This window comes from Diabrotica undecimpunctata, chromosome 4, assembly GCF_040954645.1.
Source record: "Diabrotica undecimpunctata isolate CICGRU chromosome 4, icDiaUnde3, whole genome shotgun sequence".
Taxonomy (NCBI): domain Eukaryota; kingdom Metazoa; phylum Arthropoda; class Insecta; order Coleoptera; family Chrysomelidae; genus Diabrotica; species Diabrotica undecimpunctata.
In genome coordinates this window covers 12,602,198-12,621,563 of record NC_092806.1, presented here as the reverse complement: position 1 = coordinate 12,621,563, position 19,366 = coordinate 12,602,198, and the positions used below count along the sequence as shown (strand labels likewise).

Sequence of the window (19,366 nt, the reverse complement as noted above, 5' to 3'; positions counted from 1 at the left end):
GGTTTGGCAATAAATCAAAATAAAACCAAGTTTCTAATATCCTCAAGAAAAAGTGCAGTTAATGTGAAAAGGTTAAATATCGGAGAATATGAGTTTGAAAAGGCACTTTAAATATCTTGAAGTCTCTGTTAATAGAACTAACGAAATTAGCATAGTGATCAATGAAAGAATTATGGCAGCAACAGAACTTACTGGGAATGCTACAACTTCCTCAAAGATAAGAAGCTTACTCTACTAAACTGAACATTTACAGAACAGAAATTACACCAATAATCACATATGGTGCTGAAATAATGTACCTGATACAGAAAAATAAAAAAGATTGAGGATCTTAAAGAAAAAAATCATTGGGGAGAATAGCAGGGCCACTAAACTTGGGTAAAGATGAATTTAGAAAAGTAATAAACTACGAAGTGAGAGAGAAAAAAGAAGAGAGCGTGATATTTATCAAGTCACAAAAACTTGTATGGATGGGACATCTAGAAAGGAGAAATCCAGAAGCAGTTATCAATAAAATTACTAAATAGAGACCAGTATTAAACAGACTACGAGGAAGACCAAAGACAAGATGGGAGAACCAGATAATTAGAATTAGAGATTTAAAAACCATAAGCAAAAATAGGAAAGACTGGAGAAATATTGTAGAAGACGCCCAGTCACACAACAAATTGTAGAACCAAAATATTAATGCGGATTGATTCCCTGTGAGAAATGAATTGGAAGAGCCCAAAGAGATACCATGATGATAATGATAAATATAAATCACATGATTTCATTTTATTTTGAAAACAAAAACATTTTATCGTCACTTCATTTGTATCGTTTTTAATTTTTAAAAACATTGTCTCAGGTTTAATACTCATATTGATATACAATATAAATCTAGCATACTTGTAAACAAAAAGTATTCTTATCTTAATCACCCTGTACACTTTCCTCGCCGATTCCGTAAAACCGGTGGATACTCTGAAGAGACGTGTGTCATACGTCATGATCCCCTATCAGCGCCGTCTCGTGGTGCTCCCACTGTCAATCTCCTATTAATACTGTCGTCTGTGTAATTTCCTTGTTGTTGCGATTAGCTGGGTAGTAGACGCAAGGGCCTGGACTCGAGGTTCGGTTGTAGCGGCAGCTGTTTCGGTTGGGTATGCGCGTTGAGCCGTTGGTGCGGCCGAAGTTGGAACCTGTTCCGTTTCGGCTTAAGCTGGTACTATGCCGCTGAAGTCTGAAAAGTAATTAGAAAACATTGTTTTTAATAAATCAAAACATTTTTCCTATTTTTCTTCTTTGTATAATATAATAAAAAAATATAAATAAATAATTTAGTGTTCAATAAAGTGAAATTAACTGAACAAAAATTTCTAGCAATTGCTGTTGAAAAATCTGTAACCATACCTATTCCCAGCATTGATAGAGCCAGAGGAGATGCTCTAAATGGTTTGGGTATCATACAAGATAAAAGAGGTGACGATTTATAAGAAGTAGGGACGATGCACGAAACAATACACTTTTTTCGAACAATCAAATGCAAATAAACCTTTATTAATTTCGAAGATGTGCCCGACGTTCAGCTGTCTCTAAGAGAAATCATTGCAAAAGATTCCAAATTTAAGCCTCCTAAATTATTTAAATTATCGCACCATCTTTTTCTTGATCCGCCAATACTTCTTCGTCCATTTGATAACTTATTTCATGCTATTCTTACTATCATATCCTCTGCCATTCTACAAATGTGTTCGTTTTACTCCTGCTTCCGTTTTGTCACCCATCCATTTAAGTCTTCTATATTGCATGCTCTTCTTATGTTTTCGCTTCTCCCCCTATCCAACAGACTTTTCCCTGATATTCATCGAAGTCTTTCTTGTTGTTTCTAGTAGTCGTCTCGTTTTAGGTGTGTCAGGTCTTGTCTCAGCCGTGTATGTTAATATAGGTCCAATCGCTGCTTTATAGATTCTTATTTTTATGTCTTGTCTTAGGTGTGTGTTCTTTCAGATTGTGCCATTAAGAGATCCCGCCGCTTTACTTGCCTTTAAGCTTTGTTATAACTAGTTATATCTATTCCCAGATATCCAAACCTTGCTCTCTGCTTTATTATTTTCCCATCAATTTCGATTTTACATCGTAGTGGGTATTTAGATGTTGTCATACATTTGGTTTTTTCTGCTGATATTATCATATTCTATTTCTTGGCTGTTGTATTGAAGGTGTGTGTTAATCTTTGGAGCTCGTCTTCTGTCTCGGCGATTAATGGGGTGTCGTCTGCATAACATAATATCTGGATTTCTTTGTTCTCCATTCTGTAACCATGACCTTTACGTACTGCTTGTATTATTTCGTCGATTACTATATTAAAAAGAAGTGGGCTTAACGAGTCACCCTGTCTGACCCCGCTTTGTACTGGTATACACTGTCTTAGTTTTCCATTTATCTTTGCCTGTATTCGATTATGAAAGTAGATGTTTTCGATGGTTTGTATAATATTGATTGGTATCTGTCTTTTATACAGTAGGTGTAAGACGTCTTCGACTTATATGCGATCGAAAGCCTTTGTCAGGTCTCTAAAACATAGATATGCTGGTTTGTTGTAATCGATGGCCTTTTCTGTGATTTGTCTTATTGTTCACATGATATGATAAAGTTGTTAGTTTATTGATTTTGTTGGTTAGGACTTTTGTGGTAAGCTTACGTGCGGTGTTTAGTAGATTTGTACCTCTATAATTGTTGGGGTCTTCTTTATCTCCCTTCTTAAACATTGGTATCGTTATGCTGGTCACCATGTCAGAATAAAGACTAATTTTTTTACAATAATTTCTAATGCGTAAATATTTACCAGAATTCTAAGCAGGTAGACATGCAGACGTATTGAATACCACCGGTAAGACACAACGATTCCGGTGCCACAATGCACAAAACAGACCACGTCCTGAAGAGCTGATAGATACCTAAAGCAGGACACAAACACACACCCACCGAAGACAAATAACCAACTCAGAGAACGACGCAACAACGTTTTAAATTATGAAAAGTATTTTGAGTTTTATAGGTACAAATTATACCGTTCAATTAAGAGTTTTGTCAACTTTACTTGCAAGATATGTGGAATCTTGATATGACAAAATAATGACTCCTGATGAATATCACTCATACAATTTTAAATTAAACATTAGAAACAATCGATTAATTAAATTTAAATTAATTTTAATCAAATTTAAGTTAAATTTTGTGTTTATACATTTTATACATTTTAACTAACCTAATAAATTGTCCGGTACAAAATTTTTATCTAGTAATGCTTTCAGGTTATTTGAAAAATTGTAAGAATATCTTTGATTTACATACTTAAGACAGTCGATCAAGAAGTGGTTTATACTGTCTACTGTATTGTATATTTCGCATTTTGGAGGTTCACTATTTGAGAAGAGATAGTCGTGAATATACCTACAGTGTCCAAGTCATAGACGTGTAATAATAATCTAACATCTTCTACTTCTGGCAGTGGATTTCCATGTAAAAATGTAACTTTTGATGGTTCTGAGTGTAGAACTGGAATCATTTCACTTCCGATTCCACGCCATTAATCCCTTATTTTTGAAATAAACGCTAAGATCGCTAGCGACACTCCGACACTCTGTTTCTGATGGATTATTGGTGATAGCGTTACGCGGACTAGTATCTGCTTGTTCAGTCCCTTCTATACCTATATGAGATGGCATCCACAGGAAGTGGAATCTTCTAAAGTTTCCTTGAGCTTCCATTAGTTCGGCCTTGATCATTTTCTCAATGAGGTGTTGAGTGTCTCAATGGGGACTTAAATCTTAATGTTGGCTTAATTGAGATGTGTCACTTTTTTAGTCCGATGCCTCATTACCAAGATAATTATAGATTTTTTCCTTAAGGACCTTAATTTGCGTTTTATGGATCTTTCCTTTAAATGGGGGTAAACTTGACTGAGCATATTGGACAAGGCTGGTAGGTCTGTGGTATATTCTTAAATCGTGCTTATAGAATCTGTTGATTTAGTTATATTCATTAGTAGCATGTTAAGTTGGTCATAGATTAGAGCAAAAGGTAGAAAGTGATTTTATATGAAGTTTTTAGCAGGTTCAGATGAGCATTTAGAAGTGCTTGCTGAACTAATTTTAGTTTTTTGCTTTTGCTTGGACTTCAGGTGTTGGAAAAATGTTACATTGTTTTGAAAATGGATTTGCTTCAGGTGAAATAATTTTATCAAAGCTACGTTTTAATTGATTAATTATGTGACTGTCCTTATTTGATGTATCCACTTTGTTCGGTATCTCTGGGTCATTAGAAATAGACATTTGTTCACATTGAGAAGGCATCATTGGGTTTTTGGCAAAGATATATTTTTGTGCTCGATAACAATGTTTCATTGCTTTGTTTATGGGTTAATTGAGCTAGTGGCTTGGAGTACTGTGATATAATGTGTCCTGAGATTTTACAGTTATAGCAAAAAAAATGTCTTGAGAGATGAAGATTTTATATGGCGTTTTATACATTTTTTTATCAACTTTTGTCCAAACTATGTCATTTTTATATAATTTTCATGTCTTTTTTACATCAGGCGTCACTTAATTAATAAAGCCGCCTTATAAGAGAATAAAACTGCGTTTCAATTTTTAACTTGTTTCCATCAAAAACTTAATTATATCTTGCTTAATGGAAAATAAACAAAGGTTGACAGGGATGCGTGCTATTAACGACAGTTATTTTTCGAAGAAGCTTTTCGTGGTTCGGTAATCAATCATCTTATTTCTTTGTCTTAGACTTTAATGCTCGTAAAGTCTTTGTTGTTCTAGTGAAAGTGTTAAAGATTATCTATAATCCTAATCAATGTTTCGCTTTGACATAAACAAGTGAAAATCTGCTCTGATATAGTCTTTGCTGCGGTTAGGGGTAGCGAGATTTAAGAGGATTAGAAATACGCGACGCCTCAAAGGGCTTATGTATATTAAAGGCACCTACTAGAATTGATTGATTTCCAAATATAAATTTATAATATAATGTAAGCTTGTATACAGGGTGGTCTAGTAAGGTTCTATGTATATTAAAGGCACTTACTAGAATTTATTGATTTCCAAATATAAATCTTTATAAATAAAAATAATTCTCCAAAATGTTTGTACAAGCATAACTTTAGGACTGATGCATTAGTGATGTATTGCTTATTGATCAGTGTAGTAGTGTCTAAGGGCTCGGGAAACTGAGACCTCGGAAGCTCTGAAGAAGACATCAAAGAGGATGTCGAAAGCTCGGCGCAATAATAATCGACGCGGTTTAACCCGGAAAACTGTTGAGTTTAATATTAATTCTTGTAATAGTACTAATCTTAGTTCTAGGATTAATTGTACTAACCGCGAAAACATAAGAGAAATGAAAGGGGAGAAAGATTAAAATTATTTGTAGAGAAAGAAGAATTTGCAATACTAAATACGTTCTTCAAACTACCACCAAGACGTTTGTATACTTGATTCTCTTCGCAAGATCAACCAGGAAACATAATAAGGAATCAAATTGATTACATAATGGTGAACAAGAGATTCCATAATGGATATCTATCAGTAAAAAGTTACTGATAGATACGACAGATAATATTCCCGTTATTGGTTAACTTAGATTTAGATTTAAAAAGGTTACAGAAAAGAATAGTAACAAAAATGTGATATGAGATTACTAAAAGATAAGGAAACAAAGGAGACATTCGCACGGATTATTCAAAAAAGTAACATTGAGCAAACATATGATCCACAAGAATCACTCCAGAATATATGTGAAACATATGTGTTTAGAGAATAACATATATATATATATATATATATATATATATATATATATATCGGTTTCAAAACGTCTTGCGTCGTTGTCCGATGCCTAATTTCCACGAGTTTCTATCATTCCATTGTTCTTCGGTCAAGTCTCGGGAGCTCATTGCCTTTGTTATTCCCTTCTTCCATGTTCTTTTTGGTCTTCCTCGTTTCTTACGATTTGGTGGTATCCATGTCATGGCGATTTTTGGTAGTCTTGTTTCTGGCATTCTTTGAACATGGCCATACCATATAAGTTGTTTCCTTTCTATGTCTGTTGCCAGTGATCCATCTACCCCCATCCGATTCCTTATTTCATCGTTTCTAATTCTGTCTGCCCTAGATATTCGAAGTGATCGTCTAAATACATCCATTTCTGTTGCTTCGAGTTGTTTTCTTTTATTGCTTTCTGTTAGTCTCCATGTCTCTGTACCATAGGTTAAGCTGGTTTTTATGAGAGATTCATATATATTGTATTTTCGTCTTTTACCAATTTCTGAGCTCCAAAGAACTCCGTTAAGGCATCCAATTGTTCTACGGGCCTGGGTTATTCGTTTTCTAATTTGTCTGTGCCTGTGGTGTCGAAATCAATTCCTAGGTAGGTATATTCAGTGCAGAATGCAATTTCGGTTGTGTCCATCTGAATGTTGGATAGTTCTGCACCTATTGGGAGATTTTTGTTTTTTGTGTGTTGAGTTCTAAACCCCACTTTTTGTATTCTTCCTGTAGTTTTCTGGCCATATATGTCAGGTCTTTTTTATCGTTGGCTATAAGGAGTTGATCGTCTGCAAACTGTAGGGTATATAGGCAAGTTTCTCCCAGGTCAATGCCCATTCCTCTGCACTTTCTCTTCCACTGATACAGTGCTTTCGCCACGTAGATTTTAAACAATGTGGGGGATATGCAACACCCCTGCCGGAGTCCCTTGTTTACAGGAAATTTTTTTGAAAGTCTATTTCCAATTTTTATTCCCAACGTTGATCCTTCATAAAGCTGTTTAAGGGCGTTAATTACTGTGTGGTTAATGTTTGTTTCCTGCAAATCTTTTGATAGCTTTTTAGCGGGTACAGTATCATAGGCCTTCTAATAGAAGAGAGAATAACATCTAATAGAAAATAAAGAGAAGAGGAAAAGTTGGATAAATGACAATATACTGCAACTCGTGGAAGAAAGAAGAAAATCAAAGAATAACAAAAGAATGTACAAATATTTTTAGAGACAAATAAAAACAAAAATACGAAAGACCCAAGAAAATTGGTTAAAAACATAGTGTGAAGAGATAGAGTTGTTGGAACAAAAACACGATACATTTAATATGCATAAAAAGGTAAAACAAGCAGCTGGTCTTCAAAAATACAACACAGCTAACAAACTGCAAGATCAACAGAAAAAAATTCCGACAGTCCGACAGAGATATATGCTATCAGCCTTGCTGTTTAACATATACTCTGAGGATATCTTTCAAGAAGCAGTAGAGGATTTTGAAGCTGCAATTCAAATGAATTATAAAGTCCTCCATAAGTTATGAAGCTAACCAGGAGTTGATAAATAGAATCACAGAAGTGAGTCAGAGATATGGACTTTCACTGAACATTAAGAAAACAAAAGATATAAGGATCTCTAAGAAGAAACAACAAATTGAAAGAATCAGTGTGAAGTAGTATGGGTTGCTGCACTTAATTCTACAAGAAAAAGTAGAAGGAAAACGGGGACCAGGAAGGCGAAGGATTTTCTGGCTGAAAAATGTACGGACCTGGTTCAACACAACAACTACAAATCTTTCAGAGCCCAGTTTGCAAAATACAGATTAACTTTGAAAAATAAAGGCAGATATCGAGCACAGTTTTATCAATTAAATCTTGCCCAAGTACTTTCGCTCAATAGAGCATCCTTAGGGGCATTTCGTCAGTTTTCGCCAGAGGCAAGTACCAGTGTTGTTAATTCGTGGCCTCAATACTACAACTAGGTAACTCAAATATAACACTTTTAGGAAAAACGCATTTAAAGATTTTTGCAAAGTGTGAATTCCTTTCTAGCCTAAAATTGACAAAATATTAAAGCCATATTTCGTTTTTAACATTCTTACCTTCTTTACTGACCATCCATGAGGTTTAATAATGTATATATTTTCCAAGATTAGGAATATCAGGAGAAAAGTTGGAAAAGTCCCAGTTATCTAGTTGTTGCATATACCAAAAAACCCAGTTATGTACTTGTTGCAATATATATTTTCTTGTATTGGCCCTGGTTTTTGTTAAAAAACTACTAGAAGTAATTTTTTTATTTCTTAAGTTAAAATTATAAACTGTTACACATAAAAAATAAAAATTAAGTAGGTACCTACTAACATTTAAAAAAATATTTACAAAAAATTACTTTATGAATATTGATATGAAACAATTTGTAATTGTAATTTCTGAAGAGGCACAAACAGATAAGTTCTTTAAGAGTCACCTTCGTAGTCTTGACCGTCATCTATTTCACTTGAATCTTCTTTATTCTCGTATGGCAGACTGGTGTAAAATGGCCTGTAGGAATCTCCCAAAGCAGGTGGTTTCACAGAAAATAGTGATATCAGATCTTTATATTTTTGTATAGATATTGGAATCAGTTGTTAGTACAAAGGTTGTAAAGGCGATTGAATTGAAGTGAGGGTCCGTTTGATTAAATTTAAGTGTCTAAATCCTTTATCAGAAAATGATTCTTTGAACTCCATAATAAACGGCTGTGACTTCCTAAATCTTAGCCAGCACATCTTTTGGCAAAGAACAGCGTTTCCATTTTCATCCTTTTTCCGAATAGTCAAATTATCCCTTACAAATTTTTTGAAATCTTTTATGTCCGATTGATCCAAATCATGAACAAGATAAAGATTGTCTTCCTTTTTTCTGGCTCCCCGAGCTTCCAATCTTCAGGCCACAAAGCTTTCCCCACACACGTTTGAATTCTGTGTTTATTGCAGAGTGAATGGAATCACATTCCATCTCACTGTGCCCAGAAACCAAGAACTTCATTTTAATGATTTCCAGGTTATTTAAATCATTTACTGCCTTCATTAACATTGCTGCAGTAAACTGATTCAAGTTTTGGCCTCCACATCTGTCACTAAAAAAGGTGACACAGGTTGTTGTTTCTGAAAGTGATCTAAGATAAAGATAAATTGCACTGGCTATTTCACAACTTCCTCGGGATCCTTGAGTCTCATTCCAAATGAAACAATCTCCTTGCTTACTGACAACATTGTAAATAGTGAAGTTGTAGTTGTCAAGCCTACGTTTATAGAAGAGTGCATTATTTGTTGAATCAGAGGGTACTAATAAAACTTGCTGGAGAGCAAAATTGGCACATATGTGTGATCCATTAGAAAATTCAGCATCAATTCAATCTTTAAGTTTTTCGGTTCTAGCTTGATCCTTAAGAAAGAGATGAGCTTCATAATCTATTTTGAGCAACGATTTCTCATCAGTGGTTGCACTAATATAATGAGAACAAACACGACACTGATCTTTTTTAGGATGATGGAAACTTAAATTGAAATTTTTATTAAAAATGTTTTTATACATGGCCAAAATAACTTTTTCTTCATCTCTTGAATCACACAATTCACAATAAAGTCTACGTGCTACAACTAGGTAAGTGTAGTTGTATAGTTGTGTGACTAACAGCTTAGTCATTAAATGTGCAACAAGTAGATAACTTAAGATATCGAGTTGTAATATTAAACAAAGGATGATTTATAAAGTTATCTACTTTTGAAAGTTAGTTATATTGACTCATAGGGTTCGTTTTGAATTGTCTAGTTATAGCATAACATGAAGATGATATATTTACATCTATTGGTAAACTTATCTCAAAAATGAAAATTTTCGAGTTATCTAGTTGTAGTATTGAGGTGACGAATTGATAGAAGTGGGTGGCTGAAAGGTGGAACGAGAGATAGGTCAAAGTTGAGAAGTCGAATACTTCCTTGATTCTATAAACTCCAAGTAAGTACCTTACAAGAACTATAACTATTAAAAATATGTGCGACACCAAGTGAAAAAAATACTTGGGTCTCAAGCGATTGTTAGTAAATGAAAGTGAGGAGAGAATTTTGGAGTTTGTTGAACAAGTACTGGTAAAAGAGGCCTGCTCGTGTTTTGGAGAAAGAGTTGCTGGTATGCTGATAGTTTGATACTTAGAACGGAGACGGCTTTGATTGGTAGCCTAACATAATCAACAAGAAGGAGCTGTTTTGGTCTAAAGGAGACATCGTCGTTGTTTGTTGTTTTATCAATGTTATAAAAAGCAAACCGATAACTAGTTGATAGATTAAAATTAATTTGTGTGGTACAACTTTCATTGGAACAGTTAAGCCCATGGAATTTATTTGATAAATCTTCATATTATTGCTTTTGATAATAAAAGATATTTGTATTTGTTTATTTATGTTGTTTCTATTTATTTCCTTTTCCTATTTTATCCCGATAAGGAACAACTAAGAGATACTGGAAGCCACGAGAAAATATAAGTATAACCTAAGCTGATAAGCCTTTTTTGCATAATAAAAAGGCACCCTGAGATTATTTTTTTGTGTATGATCTTGCGACACTTTGATAATTAATTAAATAATTAATTAAAGTAATTAAATAAATAAAAAGTTAATATAAAAGTAAGAAAAAGCAGATCATAATATATATATATATATATATATATATATATATATATATATATATATATATATATATATATATATATATATATTGTTGTGATCTGCTTTATGATGTTTTAACATAACAATATATATATATATATATATATATATATATATATATATATATATATATATATATATATAATGTTCGGAAAGATTTCCGCGGTTAGTACAATTAAACTTAGAGCTAAGATTAATATTATTATAAAAATTAATATTAAACTCACCAGTCTTCCGGGTTGAACCGCGTCGATATCCATTTTGCCGAGCTTTCGACATCCTCTCTGATGTCTTCTTCAGGGCTTCCGAGGTCTCAGTCTCCCGAGCCCCCAGACACTACTACACTCACTAGTCACTTCTAGTTCACTCACTAGTTCACTACTACGACTGGGACCAGGGGACGGTTCATTTATACCGTCGATGGTGACGTGGCCTAGGTGGGGGTTAGGGTGGGGATTGGCGCGAGAGTTGGCGCGAACATTTCCGACAGTGGGATTTTGATTCGAAGATGGAGGGGGCGATATTTTGTTTATGAGAGGTCTCCATGTAGAAGGTAACCGCATGGCGTCATCTCTTTTATTAAGGGAATTTGGTCTTTTTTCTATTTCTATGGCTTCTCGGATAATTCTTGGTTTATAAAAGCGGATGGGGGCTATGGTTCTGGAGTTTTCGAAATCATTCGAAAACTCCAGAACCATAGCCCCCATCCGCTTTTATAAACCAAGAATTATCCGAGAAGCCATAGAAATAGAAAAAAGACCAAATTCCCTTAATAAAAGAGATGACGCCATGCGGTTACCTTCTACATGGAGACCTCTCATAAACAAAATATCGCCCCCTCCATCTTCGAATCAAAATCCCACTGTCGGAAATGTTCGCGCCAACTCTCGCGCCAATCCCCACCCTAACCCCCACCTAGGCCACGTCACCATCGACGGTATAAATGAACCGTCCCCTGGTCCCAGTCGTAGTAGTGAACTAGTGAGTGAACTAGAAGTGACTAGTGAGTGTAGTAGTGTCTGGGGGCTCGGGAGACTGAGACCTCGGAAGCCCTGAAGAAGACATCAGAGAGGATGTCGAAAGCTCGGCAAAATGGATATCGACGCGGTTCAACCCGGAAGACTGGTGAGTTTAATATTAATTTTTATAATAATATTAATCTTAGCTCTAAGTTTAATATATATATATATATATATATATATATATATATATATATATTATTATATTTATTTATTAAACTCTAAAGTTAAAGAAGTATTTCTAAAATATTTACCTTAAACTGTGTCTGTCTCCATTAGAAATAAAACTATCTTCATGCGTTACTCCATCCGGAGATTCCCTGCCGCTTCTGAACAGATTGTTATTGCAAAACAAAATTAAAAACAGTCTCTTGAACTTCTCACCAAAGATCACATAAATAATAAAATTAACACTAGAATTTATCGTCACTAACAAGTTACTGGTTTGCAAGAGGTAGTCTAGTTCAAACGGTATTTGGACTTGGAAAGTTTCTATAATATTTATCACTAGCGGTAGAAGATTGCAGATGAAGAAGACGACGACTACACCCAGAAGCATCGTAGCTAGGCCGATTTCTCGCTTCTGGTTCCGAGAGAGACGCTGGCGCTCTTTGTTCGCTCTTAGTACCTGAAAATAAACAGATAAACACATTTTACGATATAACCAACATAATACAAACAATATAGTTATTTTTATATTAAGATACAATAATAATGTATTTAAAATTGACACAATCGATACAATAAAAGTAAAACTGATTTAAGTAATATATTTATTTCTTTGCATCATCATTGGTTAAACATTGCCAAAATGAATGAGTTTTCAAACCAAAGTTCTTTAGCGCGGAATCAAACTTGTAAATGCATAGAAAAAGCATATACATATACAGTCCATCTAATTTACAAACCGTTGCGCGTCATTATCTAAGTCAGAGATCGAAGTTGACATAGTTGCCAAAGTATAAAAAAATCCTGAATCCATTTTAAATCAAATAGGTCACATAATTATTATTATACTCTTTACAACGACTATTTAAATTCTTACGTGACATTTTTTAAATAAAACACACTAATTTTGTTCTAAAAAGAACAGATTTTATTAAATAGGTAAAAATATAAAACAAGAGGTATTTACTTTAAAATTTAAAATAATAAAGTACAAAAAGTGTCAACACCGCAACTGTCAAATAAGTGTTACCAATTTATGCCAAAATTTCACCTTCGTTCGATTACAGTTACAGTGTGTTTCAAACAAATGTTCTTCATAAAAACGCTTTTTAATGCATTTATACAAATTAAATGAAACATATTGTTGTCTATTTCTTTACGCTAACATTAATAGAAATCTTTAAATATTAGTTCTATATAATAAAATATGGCTAGTGGCTGTAATGCCAGTGTACTCGGTGATTCTAAAAAAGAACACACCTACCGCCTAAATATTTCGTGTTGGTATCATATGACGTCACGAGCTAAGACGCCGATGACGTGCAACGGTTTGTAAATTAGATGGACTGTATATTGGAAATTTTTAACGGAACTTGGGATTTTTAGTACAATTATTGAGATTCCCTGATTTGCAATTAACCAGTGTAAATTTCTATGTTTTCTAATTAACATATTTGTTCCATATTGCGATTCGTAGCCGTAGCAGCGTATTCGATACGGGCACGCTAACAGTGTTGTTCTGTCTACCGATTTTTTCTGAAACTCTCTTTGAGAAATTCGTAATTCTGGATTTTTGTGCAGATAATAATATTGTTTTATTAATAACAATTTTGTTTGTGGTCATTGGGTATCATTTCAATTGGTTAATTTATACTTTAATACATTTATTATTCCAAATATATATACACCAGTATTTCGGCGCCACGCCCTTTTGCAAGCCCTTATCTCTTGCCGTACTGCTCCACCATAGGCCGATCAGACACCAGCATATTCTAGTCTAAGCCGCAGATTCATCTACAATTTTAAACTGCTGCGTTAGCCTTTTTTATTTTTCTGTACACCGAGCTGGGGCTCGAACTCACGTCCACTAAACTATTCGATAGTGAAGCGAATGAGAATCGGCCGCCTAGCCCGCTTGGCTATCTGACCGACTATTAATCCAAATATTGCTTATAATTTAAAGTTTAAAATGATGTATATAAAATCTACCGATTTTTACCGAAGGTACTCGTATCTACCAATTTGGCAATAGCCCCAAGGAACATCACTGATCAAGCAAATAAAATACCTTTGCTTCTCATTATAATGCCATAAGCTGAAATTAAAGTAGTGTTTCTAACCATATATACAAACGAAGGAAAAATACAAATTTTAAAATAGTATTTTGAGGACAACTCGTCCCGTGACATTTGTGCCTATGAAATAGGCCAATACCGACACAATCAACTATTAGTCGTATTATAAATTAATGTTTGTAGTGTTGCTCAAACTAGGGATCCTTGTTTGAGCAAAACCATTTCTGAAAAAGTTGATATAGGACTATCAGGAATCTTTTAAAATGAAACGGCTACCGTTGTTTTAAAGTTTCAACTACTCAAGAGTTATTAGCCGAGGACAATTTCAAACGCATGGAATTTTGTGAATTCATGATGGATAAACCAAATGAAAATGAATATTTTTTAAAGAACGTTGTGTTTACCGATGAATCTACATTTTCGTTACCTCGGAAACGTAATCATTCCATCGTACGATATTGGTTTCGGTATAATAAACACTTGAGTATTCCAGTACGAACGTAATATCCCCAAAAACTTAATATTTGGACAGGTATTTTGGGGAACTATATCGTCGGTCCATTTTTTATTGATGGAAAATTAACGGGTAATAAATATTTAGCATTGTTGCAAAATCAAATCATTCCGACAGTTTAATTACTTCCTGTAAATTTTGACGATATTTGGTTTCAGCAAGACTGCTGTCCTGCTTACAATACACGAGAAGTTTAAAATTATTTAGAAACCATTTTTGGAAATAAATTAATTTCTTCTCGTGGTAAGATCAAGTGGCCTCCTAGATCACCAGACTTATCTCCAAATGATTTTTTTCTGTGGGAATATTTTAAAGCAAGTATTTATCGACATGGTTTTAAAACAACCCGAAATCTTAATGATAAAGCGATATCTATATTTGGTTTTGTTTTTATATGTGTAATACATATTGTTTAAGGTGCTTTATCAATATATTTAATTTTTTTGTACGATTTACATTTTTTTATGTTGTTTTGCTCCTGTTGTATGTTCTCACTCTATTATAAGGCAAAGATATTTCAGAACTCAAAAAGGAACCCTGAGATTAAATTTAAACATTTAATCTTATCTATCTTATCTAATCTTAACTGTCTTTTCCTTATTTAATGTAAAGTTGGCGTCTGATCAATTTCAATATCATAATATACTATATATATATATATATATATATATATATATATGTATTACAGTTATTATATTAATGTGAATTCTTACCTGTCTATATATACAAGCATTTAACACAGCCAGAGCAACGAAGGGCACCAGGTACATACATATTAAATACAGCCAATGAATGTATATGTGGATATAAGTCTCATTCCCTCTTAATTCGGATTCTCTTACACAGTAGATGGTTGTGTTATCTCGTTCACTCCATTCCTTCTGCACAGTTGTTTCCCACAGCTTCGGCAAATTGTACATGGCGGAAAATATTATGATTCCGACCACGTAAATCCGTGCCCTACCGTACGTACAAAGCGATCGTGCTCGCAAAGGATGGCATACAGCTACAAATCTGGAAATAATAGTTTATTGGAGTACAGACAATAAAGGGGCTATATTGAATTTAGCATAGAGTATGTTAGAGGCATCATAAAGGCAAAATGTTTAATTTGTCTTTGTTTAATTTGGATACATACGGTGTGCTTGGATTATAATTACCTTAAGGTCGTTAAATTGTTAAATTGTTCTTGGTTTAACTAAACTTGTGGTATTTTACTAAAGAAAAGTCGTATAAAAATGTTGTAAAAGTACATTAAAACAGATCGTATGAAGACTATTAAGTTTAGAATAGAATAAAAAATAGAACAAATCACGCTATTTAAGAATACAAAAAAACATACTGGGAAGACTTCCTATTGGAAATGGAGCACGATGTATACCTACAGATATTAGAAGAAGATATAGAACATAAAACGAGATATGAAAAACCAATCAATAAAATAAGGATGTTATTAAAATAAGACTACAGTAATAGCGGTAATCACAGTACTAATTATTATAGACAATAATTATAATGTCTATAATATGGTAATTATTATAGACAGGACAGGATTATAGACAGGCTTATAGACAGGAACAAAAAATACATATAAATATAAATGAGATGGAGATAGTAGACAAAAGTTTTAGAGTTAAAATAAATTATCGGTATCATCAGACAATTAAAAAAAGAAGAGAAAATAAACAATAGGATAAAAAAATCCCTCTGTAGACTTGGTATGATGCAGAAATAATAGCAGCGGAAGAAAAAAAACACGGCACAAAGCGAAAAAAAAATGCAGAAAAAACAAAGGCATATGTACATGAAAAAAGTTGGGTAAATTATTTCTAGGCCGCCGCCAAAAACAAAAGATTTCGATTTTGGTTATTCCAAATGGTCTAGGATGACGTAGATTTCGTAAATCGAAACCTGAAAACTATAGAGGAATTGCAGTTACTAGTAGTATTAGCAGAATATATGGGAAAATAATAAAAAATCGAATAGAAGAAGAATACCAAGATATGGAAGCCGAAGAACAGGCTGGTTTTCGTGCAGGTCGATCTACAATAGACCATGTCTTCTCTATTACTTAGATAATTGAAAATAAAGTTGCTCGTGGCCAAGAAGTCCATCTGACGTTCGTAGACCTTAGGAAAGCATATGATAGTATCCCGCTTGATAAATTATGGGAGGCACTGGGGAAAACAAATATAAATATAGAATTGATTGAAGCAGTAAAAACGTTGTACTACCAACAAACAACAAGAATTAAAACAGGAAATCTAATAACACCGGGATTCAAAGTGACTAAAGGACTAAGACAAGGATGCTGTATATCCCCTACATTATTCAAAATATACCTCGAAGCAGCACTCAACAAATGGAAGAAAAAATGTACGAATATGGGCATACCACTAATAGACTTAACTTTGTACACTCTGTGCTTTGCGGATGACCAGGTCATCATCGCACAGGACTCTGAAGACCTTAGTTACATGATGCGAAAACTATTAGAAGAGTTTACAGAGTGGGGTTTGGAAGTGAATATGGAAAAAACTGAGTACATGAGTATCGGAGGAGATCAACATAACCTTCTCGTAGAGGAAAATCAAGAGATCAAACTATGTGATAACTACAAATACCTAGGAGTAAAGATCACTCAAGACGGAAAATTAAATGCAGCCATTAAGGAACGAAATACACAGGGAAGGAAAGGCATAGCCTTACTAAACAGCGTACTGTGGGATAAAAACATCTCTAAAGACAATAAAAGAAGAATATACAACACCATAATAAAAAGTATCACAACATATGGATGCGAAGTGTGGCCCCTAAAAGACAGATCAGAGAAAATGCTTAGAGCAACAGAAATGGACTTCTGGCGCCGCTCGGCGGGAATCTCCAGACGCGACAGAATAACAAACGAGAACGTCCGAGAAATCGTGGGGGTTACACATAATATTGTTGATGACATCAAAACGACACAACTCAGATGGTACGGACATGTAAGGAGAATGCCGGAGAATAGAATACCAAGACAAATTCTTGAATGGCAACCAAGAGGTAGGCGAAGACCAGGAAGGCCTAGAAGAAGTTGGAGAGAAGGAGTTGATAAAGAAATCAGAGAAAGAGAACTGGAGGACGATCTATGGAACGATAGAATGAGATGGAGATTGGAAATCGGAAGACGCCGAAGAACGTTGTAAACCGAAATTATATATATATATGACGTAGATTTTGTTTTAACAAGATACTGGTGGACATTTTGTTTCTTCTTCTTCTAGTTCCATGACCATTATCGATCGGTGGATATTATGTTGGCTACCATATTCGCTATCGTGACTTTATTGACAGCAGCTCTAAATAACGATGTAGTTGATTTCCATACCATTGCCTTAGATTTTTCAGCTATGATGTTCTTCTTCTACCAGGACCACGATTACCTTGGATCTTTCCCTAAATGATCAGATGTAAAAGATCATATTTTTCAGGGTGTCTCATAATGTGACCGAAAAAACCGATAAAGCTTGCGTTTGTTTATTATATTGACCAGTTGTGTTTGGTGTGTTTGGTTCAGCCGTCTAAGGACCTCCTCATTTCTAACTCTGTCGACCCAGCTTATTTTCAGTAGTCGTCTGTATACCCACATCTCAAAGGCTGTCAAGCGTCTAAGGATAGCCTCAGTTAGAGTCCACGCTTTCACTTCATACAGCAGATCTGTCAATGCTAAGATCGTGACTGCAAAATACGTTTCTCATTTTTACAAAGGCAGCTCGGGCTTGTTCTATTCGGCTTTTAATTTCTGCGGTTGGATCCCAGCTCTCATTGATATTACTGCCGAGATACACGAGTTTCTCTACTCTGTCCAGTGTGGCATCTCCGACTTTTATACCGTCATCCTGTATATAATTTTGTTTGCTAACTATTATATATTTAGTTTTCTTAACGTTGGGTTTTAATCCATACTGATTACAAGTCTGTTTTATTTTGTTCATTAGATTTTGAAGGTCTTCTCTGCAATTAGCAAGCACTAAGGTATCGTCGGCATATCTAATATTGTTGACGGTTACTTCATTCACAATAATACCTTCGGTTGTCTCCATTAAGGCTTCCTTAAATATTTTCTCCGAATATAAGTTAAAAAGTAAATGCGACAATATACAGCCTTGTCTCACTCCTCTTTTAATATTTATTTCATCCAACAGTTCTTGTTCAACCTTTATTCTTGCCACTTGATGCCAGTATAGATTTGTAGTTATTCCTAGATCTTTATCGTCCAATCCAGCTGTTTCCAATATTTCTAGCATTTTGTTATGTCGGACTTTGTCAAAAGTCTTTTCAAAATCGATTGCACAAATGTACACATTTTGATTTATATCTCTGCATCTCTGTACTAGCACCTATGTATGCTAAACAAGGCTTCTCTTGTACCCAAGCCACTCCTAAACCCAAATTGAGTATTGCTAATTCTTTCATATTGTTCAATTTCATTACATTCTTTACTATAAAATTGTGTTTTCGCGTATCTTATCTTCTGCCTGATTATTTCGTGGATCCTCTTGTATTCGTTTTTCTCTTTATTTCTGACTTCTCTTCTTTGATCCATAAGTCTCAGTATTTTTTCTGTCATCCACCCTTGTTTTTTCTTGCTTTTAGCGCAATCAATTTTGTTTCTTGAACAGTCTTTAAGATGTCTTTTTTTCTCGATACATTTTGTTTGGATAATAGAAAAAATGACGAGGCAGAAAAATAGGATTTGCCAAAGGAAGTAGGTGCCAAGATATGTCTTTTATTGGAGTGTTGTGATAGGGTAGGAAAGCAATTTTGAAGAAGTGGTAGAAAAGGAATCCAAGGTTTGGATTTTGAAAAAATAGAAAAAAAGAGAAGTTAAAGAAGTTCGGTACGAGTTTTGAAAGAGAAAGAGGGTTTTTGGTTTCTTGGTCAAATTGTAAAAGAAAAATAAATACTGTTCTTTTTTACCGGTGATAGAAAGTAAGTAGAAAGTGAAGAAAAGTTTGTTAAGTTTTGTGGCAGCAGCCAAGCAGTTTAAGCAAAGAGCTTTAAAGCTCAGTTTCTTTAAATACAAATTATTT

General features: G+C 34.2%; 1 protein-coding gene across 1 annotated transcript in view; it reads right to left on the bottom strand.

The window, feature by feature from the left end:
• Positions 1-728: 728 nt before the first annotated feature.
• Positions 729-19,366, bottom strand: part of FMRFaR (FMRFamide Receptor) — a 694,226-nt gene continuing 675,588 nt past the window's right edge. Inside the window, exons 6-8 of the mRNA XM_072527842.1 lie at positions 15,005-15,305; positions 11,789-12,162; positions 729-1,225 (exon numbers count right to left, since the gene is read on the bottom strand). Coding sequence (XP_072383943.1) covers positions 1,030-1,225; positions 11,789-12,162; positions 15,005-15,305 — 871 coding nt within the window. The 3' untranslated portion in view covers positions 729-1,029. The remainder of the gene's footprint in view (positions 1,226-11,788; positions 12,163-15,004; positions 15,306-19,366) is intronic.